The sequence below is a fragment of the Gymnoscopelus braueri genome, assembly GCF_963280865.1.
Source record: "Gymnoscopelus braueri genome assembly, chromosome: 20".
NCBI classification, from domain to species: domain Eukaryota; kingdom Metazoa; phylum Chordata; class Actinopteri; order Myctophiformes; family Myctophidae; genus Gymnoscopelus; species Gymnoscopelus braueri.
In genome coordinates, this window is record NC_137622.1 from 26,852,016 (window position 1) to 26,872,935 (window position 20,920).

At 41.6% G+C, this 20,920-nt stretch overlaps 1 protein-coding gene across 1 annotated transcript in view; it reads right to left on the reverse strand.

Annotated features, from left to right (window-relative positions):
* The window catches only part of aff2 (AF4/FMR2 family, member 2), a 130,135-nt gene that overhangs the window by 95,593 nt on the left and 13,622 nt on the right, over positions 1-20,920 (reverse strand). Inside the window, exons 2-3 of the mRNA XM_080415579.1 lie at positions 3,944-4,064; positions 1,033-1,732 (exon numbers count right to left, since the gene is read on the reverse strand). Of these exons, the coding sequence (XP_080271705.1) occupies positions 1,033-1,732; positions 3,944-4,064 (821 nt within the window). The remainder of the gene's footprint in view (positions 1-1,032; positions 1,733-3,943; positions 4,065-20,920) is intronic.

The window sequence follows — 20,920 nt, forward strand, 5'->3', positions numbered from 1 at the left end:
GCCCTGCATGTACAGTAGGACTTGAAGTAATGTACGGTAACTCTCTCTAAGTAGGACTCAGGCAATCACAGTCAAAGTGACTTAAGTGTCGAGATGTTATGCAGAATCCAGTTGTACAAATGATCCACACATGAAGAAAAATCTTTATTATTATTATTACTATTAATCATTGACTGCCAGAGTTTATTCCTAATGTACTCACCCCTGTGCCAGCGATTTGCGTGTTTTTTTATTTTGTAATTTTTCATTCAAATAAATTGTCTGAGTGCGGTTTTAAACACATACGACAAATCTGCCAGCAGAGAGCAGCAAATAGACAGCATCATCAGCTCGCTGACTCGCTGCCCCCCCCCCAAACAGAGTCAAACAGTCAAATACGTCAAACCGGATGTGACGTGTTCTCAGATTCTCCGATCGGCCAAAATTACGATGTGATACACGACGGCGATGACTGTTCGTCACCCAGACTATAGATTATAGAAGTGGACCTCTCCGTTAGTTTTTTATACCGTGTGAAAAACCGAGTTGTTCCCTATTCTGGCCGAAAATGACCAGGGGAAAAAAAATGAAAACCGGAAACGGAAACTGCTTCATGAAACCGGATCCCGGTGTGGGTGAAGTAAGTGGAACTCGAAACCTAGAATGAAAAATAAGCAGAATAGCGCGATCAGAGATATAAACCTCAATTAATCACTAGATCGCATTAATGCGATCTTGGCGGACAAGCGCGCTATTTATTAGATAGCATTAATGCGCGATTGGCGGCATATGAGTTAATGTTTTTAGTTTTCCCCCCAAAAGTTATAAAGTTTACTATTTTATTATTCAGTCAAAACGACAGGTCTTTATTTTGTCATTTTCTTATCATATTTGAATATACTGTAAGATGAATAAACGATACTCTCACCTGCACAAATTACTATTTATAAAAAAGTTTTTTATATTGTTTTCTTTTAACACTTTTTATGTTTGCTCCTAAACCAAAATTAATTGAAACTAAACTAAACTCCCCTATTATTGAAGAGGGCTCACCTTGGAGAGGGAGGGATTTGGACGGGTGGGACGAATGTCTTCTCGCCGAAGAAGAGGAAGAGGAGGAGGACGAGGAGGAGGAAGGGCTGGAGTCTCCCTTTAGGCCCAGTTCGTCTTTCAGTGAACTGAACAGTTCTTCATGCCGCTGCTCGTCCAACAGCGACAGCTTCCCTCTTCCGGCCCCCGTCGCTACGCCCAGGCCTTGTCCGTGTCCCAGTCCCACAACGAGTCCCGTTCCCTGGGCGTTCGCACCGTGGCCTCCCCTGGACCACTCAGTGGAGCTCCGGGACTTCTTGGAGCTTTGATGCGACATAGCGGCTCCATTTGACGAAGACGACGAAGGCGGTTGCATGGAGGTGACGGTGTTAGAGGAATTCCCCATCCTCTTCCCGTCCCCCCCTCCTCCACCACCACCGCCTCCTTCACTTCCCCCTCTCTGCCCCTCGTTGAAGGCCTGGCTCGCGTGCGATTCGAGCCCGGGTCTCCCGACGGTTGCTGCAGTTGCTGTGGTTGTGGTTGTTGTTGCTGTTGTTGTGGAAGTGTCTGAGGTTTCCAGGCTGTTTGGTGCGTTGCTGATGGTACCTTTGGGGATGCCCACCAGGTGACTCTGGTTGGAGTGGCTGGTCAGAAGGTCCTTCATCTCCTCATAGGAGCCCAACGTGTTCTGAACACGATTGGCCAGGGCATCTCCTTTATTGGTCTGTGCAGACAGGAAGGGAAGGAGAGAGAGAGAGAGAGAGAGAGAGAGAGAGAGAGAGAGAGGGGGAAGAGAGAAAAGGAGAGAAATAATTACTAAGAATGAACAACATGAACCAAAGCATCACTATGCTGGGCTTGTCATAATAGACGAATGTTCAGAGAAAGGTCACAACACGACACGTTGTGAGCTTGTAGATCGGCTATTTTCGAGAGTTGGGGTTTTCAACTGATTATGAACCAGGGACTAAGAATCAACCTGTGGACCACTGCGGTGTGGGGGGAAAAGCTGGAAATTCAATAATGACTGATAAGGGCTTGATTTAATCCGTTGCACGATACAATACTACGTACGCACAAAAAGGTTGAGAACTACTGATCTATTCCTCTCCCACTGTTACCCTATTAGACTTACTGATATACTGATTGTAACTTATGAGCAGCAGACACATGCGATTATATGGGCACATTTCCTAATAGAGCACCGAAGTTTGACGTATTTACGCATCCTACCTGGGTGGCGTTCCCCCCCCCCCCCCCATTCTGAATTCCCAATATTTTTAGTTTAGTTTAATATCGAGTCAAATAATGAGAAAACGCTAATGTTACTTCAGCCGAATTAGTTACATTTTCGCCAGAAACAGACTGTATCAAATATGAGTGACTGACTATCGTGAACGATACAGAGCCACCTCCCTGACAATATCGCAGAGACAGTTTGTTTATTTTTGGAACAAAATTCTTATATGAGACGATTCTAAGATAACCCAATGTAATTCTCCATAGAGAAATTACTTCCGCGACCCAGGGGATGAACGAGTGACGTCAGGACTTTATACTCTATTATGATGACTCAACCAGTCAGTCAATCCGGTACTTCCCTTCTTGGATTTCTAACTCCCTTTTCTGTGGAATTTCTTGAGGTCCAACTTCCCAGTAACTGACAACATTGATGCATCATCATAGGTCACCAGGTCATTTAGTGCGCTGTTTCTCAACTAGTCTTCATTTTGCTACATTGCTAAATGCATTGTCAGGGACCACATGCACTACCTTCACGGACCACCAGTGGTCCACGGACCACCAGTTGAAAACCCCTGGTGTAGAAGGAAGAAGGATGAGGCCAAGTAAAGAACCCCGGAGGACCCAGGGCAACGGACTATATTGGATAAATGCCATTAAAAATCTAATGGAGCTCAAATGGAGCACAAATGTATTTGTTATATCTACCTAACAATGAAAGTGATATAGAAAGCAACAATGAATAAATAAATGAATAATTTGAATAACACTCTCTCTCTCTCTCTCTCTCTCCCTCTCTCTCTCTCCCTCTCTCTCTCTCTCTCTCTCTCACACACACACACGCGCACGCACAGCAAAGTTAGGTGTGAATAAATTAGCTCATCTCCTTCTCCATCTTGGCTTCATGAATAAAAGATATTCTGGCTGAAGAGGAACAGAACACATTTACAGAAAAGCAACAACGAAAATGGAGGCAGGAGGAGAAATGACTACCTGTGTGTGCGAGTGTGCGTGTGTGCGAGTGAGTGTGGGAGCATGCACGCTCATTCAGCGTGCGTGTGCATGTGTGAGAGTGTGAATAGTCTATCCTAAATAGCTGCTAACAGCGTAACGCTCTTTAACAGGATTAGAAGAGGGATTAGCTAATAGCTGACTGACAGTGACAGAATACTAGTGAGAAAGGGAGAGAAAGAGAGAGAGAGAGAGAAAAAGAAGCAAGGAGAGAGAAAGAGAGAGACAGACTGAGATGGGAGCATATAAAGATAATGAGAGCAACATTGAGAAAGGAAATGAAAGAGTAGATGAAACAAAGAACTTCAGAAATTACTTCTTTTTTTTCAAAGTAGTGAAAATACAGTAGCTAGCTATAGCTATCCCATTGCGATGCATTGTGAGCCTACAGATCGGCTATTTGCATGATACCGTTGAATGACAAAGTATAAAATAGGGCTTTAGTGGTTAATCAGACTAATACATTTAGTCGATTATAAAAAGTCAGTTAAAATGTTTTCGCATTGATTTATTGATATATAGAAATGTTGAAACAAAAAAACACTTCAAGATAATTTGATTAATTGAAGAATAATCTCCAAGAAACTAAGCGATAGTTACAGCCCCACATTGGAGTTTCCTTTGTTCTTGTGGAGCCCTGTGTGAGGAGAACATCCATCTATCTCCCCCTGCCCCCTCTTACCTTATAGGGTTCTCCAAATAAGTTGAATCCAGTGGAGAACATGTCTTCATCCTGCTGCACCTCTTGGTTCCTCCTCTCCCACTCTCTCCTCTTCAGGGCACTGCGCTCCGACTCTACATGACTGTAAACACACATATAGGAAACATTATCAGCGCTGCTAGCTAGCACTTCACCGATAGAGAGGAAACAGGCTATCAGCACTCCTTGTTGATAAAGCCAAATTGCTTTACCAAATTCCTTTGGTAAAGCAATTCCCCAGCTTCCCTCAATGTGCTGCAACTCTACAGCGGTAGCCTTGGAGCTTGGTAGGCATTCAATGGACCGGGGTCTTCAGGGCGAACTGTGAAAGTGCCTACAAGGTACAGTTAACAATACCCCACAATAACCAATTCCACCTTGTCCCGGAATAGAATGACGAGGAGACCAGGTGAGTGCAGCAGTTAGCTAGTCTCACAGACCACTGGGCTGATTGATCAGGTGTGTGTGTGTGTGTGTGTGTGTGTGTGTGTGTGTGTGTGTGTGTGTGTGTGTGTGTGTGTGTGTGTGTGTGTGTGTGTGTGTGTGTGTGTGGCATTATTATACAACAATATAATTTATTCAACACCTACTGTAATAATCTCACAAACCCACTGAAATCTCTCAAACCCATAAAATCTGAATGAAAATGTGCGACACCTAGTGGAAGTTTTTTTTAAATCAAATCATACATTATGTTCCCTTGACGCCCCTGCTGTACTGTAGTCCCGCGGGGACACACAGACATTTAATTCACTATTTTCAACTAGCCGAAATATATAGAGTTAAAGTGGTTAAACTGATTTTGATGCTACATTAACACATTTTGCTGGGGACCTGCTGGAACCCCCTCAAGGAGCCCTGCTGGGGGTCCCAGGATCCCACTTTGAGAACCACTGGTTTAAATGACAGCCCTATCTGCTGTTTTTTTTCTTCCTCTTCCAGTGAGACCAGTGTCTGGCTGGCCAAGCGACTGTTGGAACGCATCCCTAAGTAGGGATTTGACTGAACCCGTTTTCATGAGCCAAGCCGACCAGGGCAGCTCATCCATTCCTATTTGCTACCTTTTAACCTGTTACATACTGGCAACGGCAGCTAGTCATTTTTAGGATAGGATAATGAAGGGTGAGACTATTATTACAATCTACACAGTATAATGGCCCTATTGAAAAATTGGGGAGATGAGTTTGCGCAGGACTCAAGTTTCAGAAGTATTAGTAGTGTCTTTAGTTCAGTATGCGTCTTGGGTAGCAATTATGACCAAAAATAACGGTTTACCAGATGCAGATTAAAGGGCATAAAAATACGAGATGGTTAAATGCATTAAAAGGACTGTTCAAACGAAATAAACAGGGAACGGAGACTATTGTCTCTCCCTGTCTGGATTCTCATTTCTCGCTACCTCAGGACCGTGCCTGACTTCAAGAACATTTAATCTATCATCAAAATGAGAAATGCAATGAAAGGAGAAATACTGGGGGAACTGCGAAAGAGAGAGGAGTGAAAAATTGGAAATGAAATTGAAATGGAGAGAGACGGAGACAAAAAAAAAACATCTCGGGGGGCTTAGGGGAGAAAGAAAAAAACAAGACCCACTTTCAGAGCGACAGATGCTTTCTTTAAATGGAAAGAGAAAAAAAATAATGATGAAAGAGAGAGAGGAGAGAGGTGTAGAGAGGAGGGAATAACAGAAAAAGTGATTGACAGCAGGGATGTATGTTTACGTGTATGTGTGTGTGTACGTGAGTGCTTCTGTGTGTGTATGCCTCTGTGTGTGTGTGTGTGTGTGTGTGTGTGTGTGTGTGTGTGTGTGTGTGTGTGTGTGTGTGTGTGTGTGTGTGTGTGTGTGTGCAGGTGTAAAAATGTGGTTTGTGAGCATGTGAGTGTACAGTAGATGCCATTCCTGTTGTGGGTTGGGACTGATGGTTGACAGGTGCGTCGTCTGATGGCACAGATGGCGTGCACACACACACACACACACATACACATACACATACACACACACACACACACACACACACACACACACACACACACACACACACACACACACACACGCACACGCACACGCACACGCACACACACACACACACACAAACTGAAGATCGTGAGGTTAGGCAGGGAGGAAGGATGTGAGGAAAGGAAGAATGACAGGAGGATAGATGCAGGAGGGATGAATTGATATATGAATGAATGAATGAACGATGATGAACAGACAGACAGACAGACAGACAGACAGACAGACAGACAGACAGACAGACAGACAGACAGACAGACAGACAGACAGACAGACAGACAGACAGACAGACAGACAGACAGACAGACAGACAGTAACAGAAGGAAGGGGATTTCACTTGCTGGTAATATCAGTAGGGACTATACTGTTATATTTTCTCTGAATAAAATTGTAGCATTGGCAGTTTTATTTCATTTCCCCCCTCGCTCCACTTTCCGTCTGTGTGCTTCTGTGTGCGTGTGTGTGCTTCTGTGTGTGTGTGTGTGTGTGTGCGTGTGCGTGTGCGTGTGCGTGTGCGTGTGCGTGTGCGTGTGCGTGTGTGTGTGTGTGTGTGTGTGTGCGTGTGTGTGACTGTGTGTATGTACTGTATGTATGAGCGTCTGTGTGTATGCGTGTGTATGCGTGTGTGTGTGTTTGTGTGTGTGTGTGTGTGTGTGTGCGCGTGTGTGTGTGTGTGCGTGTGTTTGCGTGTGTGTGTGTGTGCGTGCGCGTGCGTGCGTGCGCGCGTGCGTGCGTGCGTGTGTGCGCATGCGTGCAGTGTGCATGTGTGTACTGTAAGCATGTGTGTATGCTGAGGTAATGCTGATAGCCAGAGTAAACGCTGGGAATTTAATCTCAGCAGAGCTATGCTGCGCTCCCCTGATAACACACACACACACACACACACACACACACACACACACACACACACACACACACACACACACACACGCACACACACAGGAGAGAGAGAGCGAGAGACAAATTTAGGCAAATTAACTTGGAACATTCTCAAGTTTGTTACTGGTAAAACGCTAGCAAAATAAACCACTTCCTGAACACACCACACATAACCGGTCTGATGTTGGTTATGGCTACTGTCCCAAAAGTATTATTATCATTTTATTGGAAAGTGGGCATTCCACTCCCATTTGTAGTAATCCTTATTTAAGATTTCAGAGTTCATTTAGAAAGTAGAGAGAGAGAGAGAGAGAGAGAGAGAGAGAGAGAGAGAGAGAGAGAGAGAGAGAGACAGAAGCTGAGGCAGAAGAGGAAGTGTGTATGGGTATAGAATCAACACTGGACAATATAATCGTGTCCTTATTTAACAAATGTGTCGACACAAAAAATGCAATTTATAGTTCCACCTCATTCAAGAGTAAGTTTACACTTTTTTTCTCATTCAGTTGTTCTAACCAGATGCATCATTATTTACATAAAAAAGATACCCAAAGGAAAACTCTTTTTACTCTACTGTCGAAGGCGTACCAGACACCATTTAACATTAAACATTATTCTACTCTTTATTTATGGTGCTGCAGACGTTATAATAATTCACTTTCACTGAAATTTGTTTTTTTTCGCATACAAAAATCTTATCATGACTTCAATCGTTACATTTAATTTTGCCTTTACTTACATTAGGTAGGCAGGCCAATTAGGAACGTAATTCTTTAACTCCAAACAACTGTGTAGCTCACCGATTTTCAAGCCCGCCGTTAGCTTGAGAATCAGTGAGTGACACGGTCGTGTGACAAAGTATAAATTAGGCTGTACATTAGCCAAGACAGGGGTAGTAGAGGGGGCAGGGGACACAGTGTAGATATGAAGAGAGAGAGAGTGTGTGTGTGTGTGTGTGTGTGTGTGTGTGTGTGTGTGTGTGTGTGTGTGTGTGTGTGTGTGTGTGTGTGTGTGTGTGTGTGTGTGTGTGTGTGTGTGTGTGCGTGCGTGTGTGTGTGGGGGGGGTGTATCGGAACGAAAAGTGAGGGGGATAATGAGGAAGAGGAGGAGAAGGGGAGGGGGAGGGGAGAGGAGTAGCTGTCAGGCAGCAGACAAAAGCTTTGTTTGAAGTGTCATGCCGACGATGTTTTTGCCTATGTGCGTGCTGCCGTGTGTGCGTGTGTGTGTGTGTGTGTGTGTGTGTGTGTGTGTGTGTGTGTGTGTGTGTGTGTGTGTGTGTGTGTGTGTGTGTGTGTGTGTGTGTGTGTGTGCAGTACATGCACACACGCACAAAACAGGAGACAAATATCAGAAGGCTTTCCTGAAAACACCGGCTCAAAATAAGACCGACTGGCACAAAGACAGATGTCAAACTGCATGGCTTTGAGTTTCTTTGTGTGTATACGAGCGATATCAAAACACAGCGTCTTGTGTTATTGCACGTGTCTCTGATGTGACAGCAGATATTATAATGAGACACAGCCATCAAAATACTGGTTTGCTATCATGCACTTCAAAATAGATGCATTTGACATTGATGGATAGATGGAGGGGAGAAAAATACATACAGATGCACTGCTTTGTGCATTTGTTTATATTGTGCGACAGGGGAGATTATAATAATAATAACGCAGTTGAAACATATTGCAAGCACACTGTACTCCTCCCACTATAGTATTGCCATTATTGTGTTCTTTTACATCTTCAGTTCGGGACTCAAAACAATTGTGAACCTCAGTAACCTAAATATCTATGGCTTCTTTTCTGGTCTGTCCTTTTCTTTAACCACCTAAGCCCTATACATTTTGTTCTACGGTTCAAAAAAGAATTGTCACGTGACGAGTTGTGAGTTTACTTTTGTAGATCTGGTGTTTTCACAATTTAGTATATTCTTTTCAATGTAATGCCCAAAATAGGGAGGCCAGTTTGAAAGTGGTTATCCCATTCAATCCGGGAACGCATCTCTGTCATTTTAGATTTTAGTCATCTTTTATACTTTGGCTATTCAAAAATAGCAGATCTACAAGCTTGTGTAGCTTGTAGATCTGCTATTTTTGAAAAATCTTGAACATTTTGTGCAAATCTTATATATAAAATGGGGGGGGGGGGTCCCAGGAACAACTTTTTTTGATGGGTAAAACCGCGGACCCCCATCTCAAAATATGTTGTTCCAGGGACCCCCAGATGCAAAGATTTGAGTCAAAAACGTTCCCTTTAAAGAAAATATATATTCAAATATTTACACAAATGTTCAAGATTTTTCAAAAATAGCAGATCCACAAGCTATGAGCTTGTATATCTGCTATTTTTGAATAGCCAAAGTATAAAATATGGATAAAGTGGTTACGCAGATGCGTTTGAATGGGTTAAAGGAACACACAGCACAAAGACCACTGTAGGGAGCATGGGCAACGTGTTGACCTGTGTGCCACAATAGAAAGCAGCATAGAAACCCGCTCTAATCTGTTCTGCAACATGCCGATCTCATACAGTGTGGGTTTATTTATCGCCGGACACTGAATGTCTGATGTCACTGAGCGTGATGTCACTGACTGATACATGGCCTGCCCTGTACCAGCACAAAGCAGCAAGCAGTGAAATATGGCCCTGGGCATGCAGACTTACTGTGCTGTCGGCTGGCCTGTGTCACGTTGAGCTCCATCATATAAGCAGGGCTGTCACGAATCACGATCATGACATTTTACTTAACGATTAACTGTCATACAAATAATTGCGATTGACGATTTAATTGTGTTTTGGGGATTGAACATTGGAACATAAAAATCACATTTCTGTTTGGCTTTTAGGGCTGTGTAAACACAAATTGCACGGGGCAGAAATGACAAATACCTTAAATATGCAACAAAAAAAAAATTACAGACGATGACCGATAATCAATGGCCAATAATCAAAATAAATATTATGGCCAAAATAGGCAATATTTAATCATTTTATTCTCAAAATGTTTTTTTTTAAATTGTAGGTAGCCAATGTTCAAGCTGGTAGATATGCTATTTCCAGTATTTGACATGGAAATGATTTTGAAAAAAAAACATTTATTATTTCAAATAATTTCAATTAGGTAATAATTGTGACAGGACTAATCATAGCGTGTATATAAAGTAAACACAGAAGGATACCAGGTTACAAGTTACCAAGTGCAAATAATACTTTCACTGTGCTGTAGCAGCAGTCATGCACTTATGTAAGTTAAATGCATGCAGAGATGGGGAACTGGGTTTGTGTCCTGCATTTACTACAGTACTGTAAGTACTGTAGGTCCATAGGAAATGAAAAGGAGACTCAGTTATTTTATAGTTTTTGTGAATTCTAAACATTTATGTAGCACTTTTTTAATTCATAATCACGTTGGTATTTAGTTTGCTGTCGCCCCTTTCAATAGGCAAGGCAAGTTTATTTGTAAAGCACATTTCAACAACAAGGCAATTCTAAAGTGCTTTACACACATAACATTAAGCATTAAGACATTAAAGGGACACTTCACCCAAAAAAAACTTTGTTTCAATGGATTAGTCACCCCATGGAGACTTGAATTCATGGATATTTTTTTCGTTTTTTGTCTCATTCCTAAGACAATAATTTGATGACCGGCAGCGGTTCCGGTAGGAGACACAACGAGTCTCCGTTGTGTCTCCTACCGGAACCGCTGCCTACCGGTCCGCTGGTCAGCAAATTATTGTCTTAGGAATGAGACAAAAACAAAAAAATATCCATGAATTCAAGTCTCCATGGGGTGACTAATCCATTGAAACAAAGTTTTTTTTGGGTGAAGTGTCCCTTTAAGACATTAAAGATTATTTATTTAAGGATAAGGAAAATATTAAAGGATATTTATATACAATTAAAAAGAGGAAGTTAAAAGAGTATACAGTATATAGAAGAAATTTAATTAGTTATACGGTATATATATTTCTAAACACAGTAAAAGGTAGCAGCAAACAGAGATGTCTTCAGCTTTGATTTAATAACTGAGAGTTGTAGCGGACCTATGGTTTTCTGAGAGTTTGTTCCAGATGTGTAGTGCATAAAAACTGAACGCTGCTTCTCAATGTTTAGTTCCCACTCTCTGGGTTCAGAAACAAGAAATTACAAAGATAATTCTAACAAATAACTTAACTGACACCACTTGTTTGAGCACCAGTCCATGGTCCCAACTGGCTGTTTCTTTGTTGGTCCGCGGCCAAATACATGTTAATTTGGGGGTCCTTGACATGAAAAAGTTTGAGGACCACTGCTCTAACCCACCCACGTGCATGAACATGTTTACATTCACACTCTCTTTGTCAAGTGGTTTATATGTCTTGTATTATGATAGCTTCCACTAGTTTGTACAGCATACACTATGGTATTAATTTATTTATATGGAGATGTATTTTCATAACATTGAAATGTGTGTGAAATGTGCTAATTTAGCACAAACTATGAAAGTTTGACTTGGCTTTGACACTATAATAAATCATTAACATTAAATGATTAAGTAATTAACCACTTTCCAAAATCAAAAAACCTTTAAAAATTCTTTAGAAAACTGTGAAAATGCGATGTAGATCAGCTTTTTTCACTATTTGGCATGAAGTATACAGGGCTTATAAGTGGTTAAGTACACAAAAAAAACACTGATGGCTTCTATGGCAAGGAGCGCAATTGAATTTGGAACACTGAGCTACTATTGAGCCAGTGAAGATATGTGTGGCTTAGGACAGTGGTTCTCAAAGTGGGGTCTGGGGAACCCCAGGGGTCCTTGGGGGGGTTCCAAGGGGTCCCCAGCAAAAATGTGTTAACATAACATCCATCAGCTATTTGAAAATAGCTGATTGATTTTCAAAGAAGCTTGACATTCTGTCAATATCTTTTTAAATGGCACAAAATATTTTCAGAAGAGGCTCTGCAGCCAAATACTTAATTAATTAATTGAGGGGTCCTTGATATGAAAGAACTAGGAGAGGGAAATTGGTAAATAAAGGTACAATTTGAGCTTACAGAAGTAGCTCTCAGCTTGGTTCACACACATCAGAGGAAAGGAAAACACAACCTCAGGTGGTGCAATCCACGCACGCGCGCAAACACGCACACACACATGCACACACGCACGCACGCACACATGCACACAGGAGCAACGCGCTGGCCAAATAACATACCATGACTCAAAGCTACTGTAAAATCGACCTACTGGTTTCAATTTAAAAACAAACAAAAAAACAAAAACAACTTTATATGTTTCTGTTGGTAAATTCCTCCTCTGCATGACCCATCATAACTATATTATATTGGAGTAATGGGCAGGGCAGCCCTAACGGCAGCGCACCTGGACCAGTGTCTAGAGTATGTACCCCCTAAACATGCTTCTTTTTGGCACCTGGAGGAAATAGCCCACAAGAACTCCGGGCAAACCTGCAAGCTCCAAAATAAAAGCTGTAACCGGATTTAAACCCATACATGACCTTCTTGCTGTCAGGCATTAACCACTGAACCACTGTGCCGCCGTACACACATATCAACCATTATCGTATAGTCAATATTAAATAATGGACTATAATCTAGATTAGATTACAGCTTCTCCTGTCAATGCCATCCTACCATGATAAATAGAGAATACCACATTACCACTACACTTTCATGTGGTTCACTTAACCACATGAACTGTAGCGTCAGTATGCTGGGCATGACCTATAAGGCGACCATTTATAAGACCTATAAGGCGAAAATTTGACAAAAATTGCAGATCTACATTACAAGCTTACAACGTGTCGCAATGCAACGCGTTGTTAGTTGGCAATTGGTTATTTTCGACAAAGAGATTTAGTATAGAGCTGAAAAAAGGAGGGGGCCATGTACAAACCACTGGGAGACCCCTGTCAAAGAATTGATATATGGTATAAGTGGTAAATTCAGCCAGTCCTCGACAGAACCTCCTGATTTCAGCCAGTAATCAATGGAGGTGCATTTACAGTGTACTGTGTAAATTTTACACAGTCCATGTTGTCTCAATTTCAAGGTTGTGACGAGATAAAAAATGTTACAGCCCCCCAGAGGGCCAGGTCGCAGAGACAGCATTTTGACGTCACACGTCCACCGCACAAACGCCAGACCGTGAACCAGGCTCAAGGGGAGGAGGGGGAGAGGGATAGAGAGAGAGAGAGAGAGAGAGAGAGAGAGAGAGAGAGAGAGAGGGGTTAAGAGCGATAGGGGGAGGGAAAGAAGAATGGGGCCTTTTTCGGCAAGGGTTGAGACTTCAAAAGGCAGGGAGCGAGAGAACATATTGAGAGAGACAAAGAGAGAGAGAGCTGCGCTGAAGTGTCCGTACGTGACACCATGAACAGCCACATTTCAGAGTGCAAACACGGTTAACCCTTAAAGATCGGGAACGCGTCTGTGTCATTTTAGATTTCTTTGGGCTATTCAAAAATAACAGCTATACAAGCTCAACTTGTAGATCTGCTATTTTTTTTTTATCTTGAAAATATGTGCAAATCTTTGAATATATAGTATTTTAAAGCGAACATTTTTTACTTCTCTCCCTGGAACAACATATTTTGAGATGGGGGTCCGCGGCCAAATACATATCATTTTGGGGGCCCTTGACATGAAAAAGATTGAGAACCACTGATATTATAGCAACATAAGTTTTTTTTTTTTTACTTAGGATTTAGAAGACATTTGTAGAATCCCCCAGAAGCAAAGATTTGAGTAAAAAATATTCGCTTTAAAAAACATATATTCAAAGATTTGCACACATTTTCACGATTTTTACTGTACTATGCTATGTATGAGCTTGTAGATATGCTATTTTTGAATAGCCAAAGAAATCTTAAAATGACACAAATTATGCTTTCCCGGTCTTAAAGGGTTAAGTAGAATCATCACCACAGCAAACAGTGAAAGACAGCGTGACTGCAACATGCCGCCTCATCTGCTCTGCATGATGCAAAGTATTTAAGGAGGCACCCGTTTGGCTTCGGGGCCTCTTTGTCAGCCAATCCCCAATGAAGGTGCAATTATTTATTTATTCCATATTGTGTCTTAAATGATATCGCTCTTGCTTGATTTATATATTAATATATGTTAATTTAATATGAATTATGTTCTTCTCACACTCTACATGCAGGACTGTGTCATGTAGAGGGGTGTTGGTCTCAAAGCAGGTATATATGTATATGTATATGTATATATATATATATATATATATATATATATATATATATATATATATATATATATATATATATATATATATGAGGGGGGATTCATTGGGGGATTCATTGCGTATGGAATCACACAATATTCTAAACTATACAAAGAATTTACAAGGGGAATCAGCAGGGAGATGATGTGTGCATAGTAGACACAGACACATTAATTTCAGGTATTGAAATGTGTTGCTGTCATTAATTTGAATCCCCTAACCCTATTAGATGAAGTGCATTTAACTCGGAATAGTTCAACAGTAATTGACGCAATTAAAGACACAACCAGTAAACAGTGTAAAGGGAAAACAAAGCTCAAGGTTATTTCCTGATTACTCAGATCAAACATTTAAACATTTTATTTTAATCTGAATACAAATTTACATCTCCCTCTCAACACACACACACACACACACACACACACACACACACACACACACACACACACACACACACCCCCACGCACACGCACACGCACACACACACACACACACACACACACACACACACACACACACACACACACACACATACACACACACACACTCATGATTATCAGCTGATAAAGGAAATAACATCTTAATTATTTAAAAGTGAGCACATCGCACAATATCTTGTTCTGTGAAATCACATTAAGACTAATGGGTAAACCCATGGAAATGAGAGACAGAGAGAGAGAGAGAGAGAGAGAGAGAGAGGGGGGGGGGCAAAGACTGGAGTACACAGTAAAATCCCCAGTGTGAACATTAGTTAAATTAACAACACTGAGGATTTTGCTGTGTAAAGACAGTGACCGACAGAGAGACAGATGAACATAAAGAGAGTGAGACAGAAAGACTGAAGAAAGCAGTAGGTGGAGGATGTATAAAGAGACAACGAGCGATGGTGAGTAGCAAACATTACAATAGAAGAGAGAGAGACAGCAGCCGAGAAAAGGGGACAGGAGGTGCTAACCCAGGTAATTACAATATTACAAGAGCATTTGGACCTGAATAAGCAAACAATTAAAGGAGTCATATTTCTACGTATTCACATATTCTATCTTTTTCTTCTTTCTTTTTTTGCAACAGACCCAAGTTATTTTTTTAACAGACTTTTCTTTTGCATCTGGAGCTACTATTACTATTTGATAATAATTTCCTGTACCTGTGATTCTTCAGACGAAGAGTGCAAAAGGGAGAGAATCAAGAAATACAGAGAAGGGCAGGGGAAAAGAAAGGGAGTGATAAAGTGAGGTATGTACAAGACGCAAGGCGACATTAATGTCTGTCTCAAAATGCACTGAACCCAAACACTGCAGCCATGCACTCCATCTCTCGACCGTGAGACACACACACACACACACACACACACACACACACACACACACACACACACACACACACACACACACACACACACACACACACACACACACACACGTTTGTATTACTATACTTGGGGGGACATCAACATTTTAGGACGCTGGTTTTGTGAATGCTATTTCAATTTATTTTGGTCATTTTTAAGGGTTAGCCAATGCATTTTCAGAGCATGTTCATTTTAATGATCAATCAATCGATTGTGTTCCACCTTCGATGAATGGAACTAGCAAAGTATAATTTAAGTTCTTATTCATTAGTACCACTTTGTAATCTTAATTTTGCCAATTATTTGGGGGCCCACTTGCAATACCTTCACGGCCCACCAGTGGGCCCCAGCCCACAGATTGAGAAACACTGTGCTAGGTGACATTAATGTCTGCCTCACAACGCACTGAACCCAAACACTGGAGACACACAGTCTGAGTGAATCTGTTTCTCTCTCTCTCTCTCTCTCTCTCTCTCTCTCTCTCTCTCTCTCTCTCTCACAAACACAAACACACACATGCACGCACACAAACCCACAGACACGCACGCACGCACACACATACACACGTACGTCCTTCACAATGTCTATTTCTCAAATTCTACTATACGGCCCTCACAAGTATAGTAATACAGGAAGACACACACACACACACACACACACACACACACACACACACACACACACACACACACACACACACACACACACACACACACACACACACACAGCGATAAGAAAACAATGTTAGACAGGTAGTTTATCATAAGGGCAGGAGGAGACAGAGAGAGATTAGAAACCCACCCTCTATACGGAGCAACACAAACACTGTGTGTGAGTGTGAGTATGTGTGTGTGTGTGTGTGTGTGTGTGTGTGTGTGTGTGTGTGTGTGTGTGTGTGTGTGTGTGTGTGTGTGTGTGTGTGTGTGTGTGTGCGTGCATGAATGTCTATGCCTGTCAGTGTTTATTCATGTGTTCCTACAAGGTTTAATTGTGAGTTCTGGGCATCCTCTCTGGTACATTATTTTGGACCAGAAAATTACTTGCAAGAACGTTGTTATTTCCAGTCTTCAGCTCTACAGCTCTTAGGCCTAATTAAGACTTTGCTGTATGACAGTTTCGATGCAACGGGTTGCATTCTTTGTGTGTGCTGAAAATCAGTTATTTTTCTAATACGACAAAGGACAAATCAGGTTTTATTCCCTGCGTCTGCACCCCATCCATCTGTCCCTTCACACCTATTGGCCTCAAGTTTGCTATTGTAACAGGTAAAAATGTCATGTGTTATATACGTAATTCCAGTAGATTATTATTTTTAAATTATCCCCGCCTGGATTCCCAGTAGGCCAAGGCAGAACCGCCACCCCAGATTTTTTAAATAGACCTCATACAGCCCTATAACTCCAGACTGATTCGCTCAGTTAGGCTGATTTCTTTTTCCTCACTTCACTTCTCAGTCTGGAAATCATGCTATTTCCAAGGGGCGGGACCAGGGCGAGACGGGCACCCATGAGCCGAGGCTTCTGATTGGTCTGTGGTGCGGAGCGGGACCAGTAGCTTCCAATTTAAAGGTCCATGGGCGGGGCGGTACAGAGCTTTCCAATATAAAATTCGAGTCACTTCCTGTCTTGCCTACGTACTTGGTGACGTTAGGAAATCCAGCTCAAACAGGATGATAGCCAGACGGAGAAGCAAAGTAAAATTAAAAAAAGGAAGCTGAGCGAGTGCCTCCGGATTCTAGGCTACCCTACAACAGGTTGCTTCACATTTTGGCCAATACAATTACATTTTCCATCCCCTGGATACCTTGGCTCATGGTTCAACTGCCCATATAGGCCCCACCAATTTCTGCCTGTCAAGATTTTCCCCAATTTCGCTTTTTTCTTCAAAACACACCTTTTGCTACTATTCCGACAGCTTTTGTTCAAAACTCTCGCAATCAGCACACATTATCTCTGTAGTCATGTGATCATCACCAGAGCCAAAAGCGATTGCACTTACAGTGTAAGTGTGCAACAACATGATATTTCCCCTCAATATTAGGAACAAATACAGTCTTGTGAGTCATGTGGCAATGACCGTCAAACAGGGTTTTCATACTCCATACCCTTTGCCACACCATCCAATCATACCCAAATTTGAATTGCATGTTGAGGAGCCTCTATAGAGCGCACCTCCAAAACTGCTTTCACTTCTGCCCATAGGGGCTGCCACAGACGCAAACAGCTTCCTTGTGTCCTGATGGCTGCACCCCACAACTGACACAGCCCTGGGTAGGCAACCTGACTTGGCGTGGACCTGCGCTCCAAGGAGCGCACTTTTCTAAAACACTTTAGGGCGTTCCTTGGGGCAGTATCAGGATTGGATGTCAAACCACGAAACTAGCAGATGGTTTTCCCCAGATGGTTTCGGTAAATGAAGATTTCCGAACTCCAATCATCTGGCTATGCGAGACTATGGTTACACTATGTACTGTAGGTACAGTAGATTTGTTTGTTTTTTTAGATTTTTTTTTGCGCTTTTATGCCTTTATTGATAGGATATCTTAGTGGGGTTCTCTCTCCTGACTCAATAAAATTGGTATCATCTAGACCTGATTTTTTTTTTCCTGTTTACAAAAGAGCAGGAGAGACGGGGAGACCTCTGTTACTGAACAAACACTCTTTAGTAATGATTACGGAATATATAGCTTTACATTTTTTCTTCTTTAAAAAGACATATCACTTATACCACCTTTAAAAGAGATTTGACAAAAACAGAATTGAGTTTTTGAGATAAAATCTTGTTTGTGCAAGATTCAGAGATACCCAGCTGGCATTGGTAGAGCAGATCACATAGTAGTGTTGTAAACCATACAGTATGTATTGTGCACACAATGCTTGAATTCATGTGTGTGAGAGAGATAAAGAGAATAGACACAGACAGTTTGTCTACCAATTTACAATGCCATCGGTGCCAGTGCATGTGCGTGCGTGTGCGTGTGTGTTAATTTCCATGGCGAATGCTGTGGTTAGGGATGTTAATGGGAGCTGTCATTTAGAGTATAATGGCTTAACTAATTTAATCACAGCCATTATCAGGCTTATCAGCACTGTGTCATTCAATACAAACATTGATCTCAATATATAGATTATATACAGTATACTGTACAGAGATACAGAGAGAGAGATTATCATGCATTCATCATTGCCCAAATTGATCCCAACTGAGGGCCGCTATACTGCATGGATCCAACCATTGTGTCCTGGCCAGAGGATGGATTCCAAGTGCAACACTATAGTGCAAGTATGAGTACACCGATGTCGGCCACAGGCTGGAACACTGGTACTCTTGTCAATACCTCAAACAAATAATGCCTTTTTGGCTTGTTTTGGCTTCCAAACAAAATAGGCATGCTAAATAAAATAAATGTATCACATACTCAGAATGTATTTGCTCTGGTTGAGGGGAGGGATAAAAGGCCTGAGAGGGTGATGAGCTTGTGTTGATATCAGCTAATATTCATACAAGTCAAAATATATCAACAGGGAGGGTGATAAGCCACAATGTTATCAGCCCTACAGCTCAAAAGGCAGCTGACTAGTTTCACAGTAGCCAGATAAATCTAACGTCTTTGCAAAACCTTTGAAATGTGTCCAAAACAAATAATGTGTGACAGACTTATGAAATGATCAACCACGGACGTCCTTAGACAAACCACGCAAGATTTCATCATGGGGGGGAGACAAAAAACATCTGTGATGCAGTGAGCAGTATGGTATATGGTTAACTTAGTACACTATGGAAATAATACCAGTCAGAGAATCCTTTATACCAGAGAGTTGCATATTAACTGAGTCGAGCATAGGCTACAGGTAATGTGGCTGGTTATATATGTAAATAACAGGTGGGTTAATACAGTGTAAATACATCATCCTATAAACATATTAACACTGAATAAAAAAGGTACTCCATCTGCAAAGTAGCCTACTTAAGCCAATAAAACAATTAAACTAGCAGACAGTCACAAAGTAAGCAAAACAAACAATGTAACATTCCATGTAAGTATCACAGCTTGCTTACGTGTTATATCAGAGATCAAAGAGAGAGAGCGCTCCATCCATGACATCACCTTATTAAGGCCTTGTTAAAAGTACCTAGCAGCATCTATTTACAGTAATGCCACTTGTATGCAAATGAAAAATCCGTATGAGAAGTCAATAAATAGCTAGATTAATAAATTAATCAATAGAAAAATCTAAAAAATTAAATTAAAATATACCCCCACCCCCTAAAAATGTGCCCCTGCACACTGCACAGACCAATCACAGACTTCCGCTACAGCCCAGCCAATCAGAAGCTTATCTGAGATGTTCTCTGGCAAACCCCAAACGTGCTGACTTGTGATTCAGGCCCTCCGTTGCTGGCATTGATGGCGTAACGTAAGATGGTGGGTTTGACCACGTAAGACTAGCAACTGACAGTCAGAGAACACTGAAGTGCCACCATGCGCTGAACTGTCAAAGCAAGCAATCTCCCTGTTGAAGGAACTCTGCATAAACCTAATTTGGCCACTAAACAGTTGCTGCAGATGGTTTGGTAACATAGCAGGTGGGCAGGGCTCACAGATCAACAAATTGTCAACAAACAACTATAAATCTACTGTCAGGAAGCCATATGGAAGTGCAGGAATGTACTTGTTTTTAAAAAGTTCAGTATGCCACCAGAGTCAGTAGCAAAACTGGCCGTGACAATAGCCCGGGACTATATTCTCAAAGATAAAACAAAATACGACAAAGGGAAATAATGGAATTGTGGAAAGTGGGAAATGGGTTTGTACATGAAATTATGAAAGATGCGCTGTGAAAATGTAATGTAATTATTTATGTAATTTATAATACAACATGCTACAGAATGAATGTCTTTGAAATCTTTGGATGAAAATGTACTGTTTGTAAATGTAATGCATTTTTTTACATAAAAACAATGTTGAAAAAGTGAATGTGGTTTGGTAACATTTACAGCTGAGTTTATGTGGAGTATTCCACCACCAGTTATCTGGTGGTGGAAAAGAGTGACCTTCGATGGTTCAAATAATGGCTGTGTATCATCAAGGGTGAGACCCAACAGCAGCACCTGCTGTGTTCTCAGCCAACTAACTCTAACCCTCAGGAAATCCCAGTGGTACAACCATTTTATTCGCTGGGGCATTTCCTCATTGACAGTTAAGTTAATCTATTTACAGAATTAAAGTGTTAGATTATGCTATTTTCTTGTTGCCTTCATGAATACGGCTACGGGTATGTGATATACACATTATCACATTCGTTGTTGCCCTTCTTATCCAACCTTGGTCACGGCTGCCCCCATTTTGATAACCTCAGGCAACAACGAATGCAGGGTGAGGGTAATACACTGTATACATAGATAGATACGCACACATGCACGCACGCACACGCACACACACACACACACACACACACACACACACACACA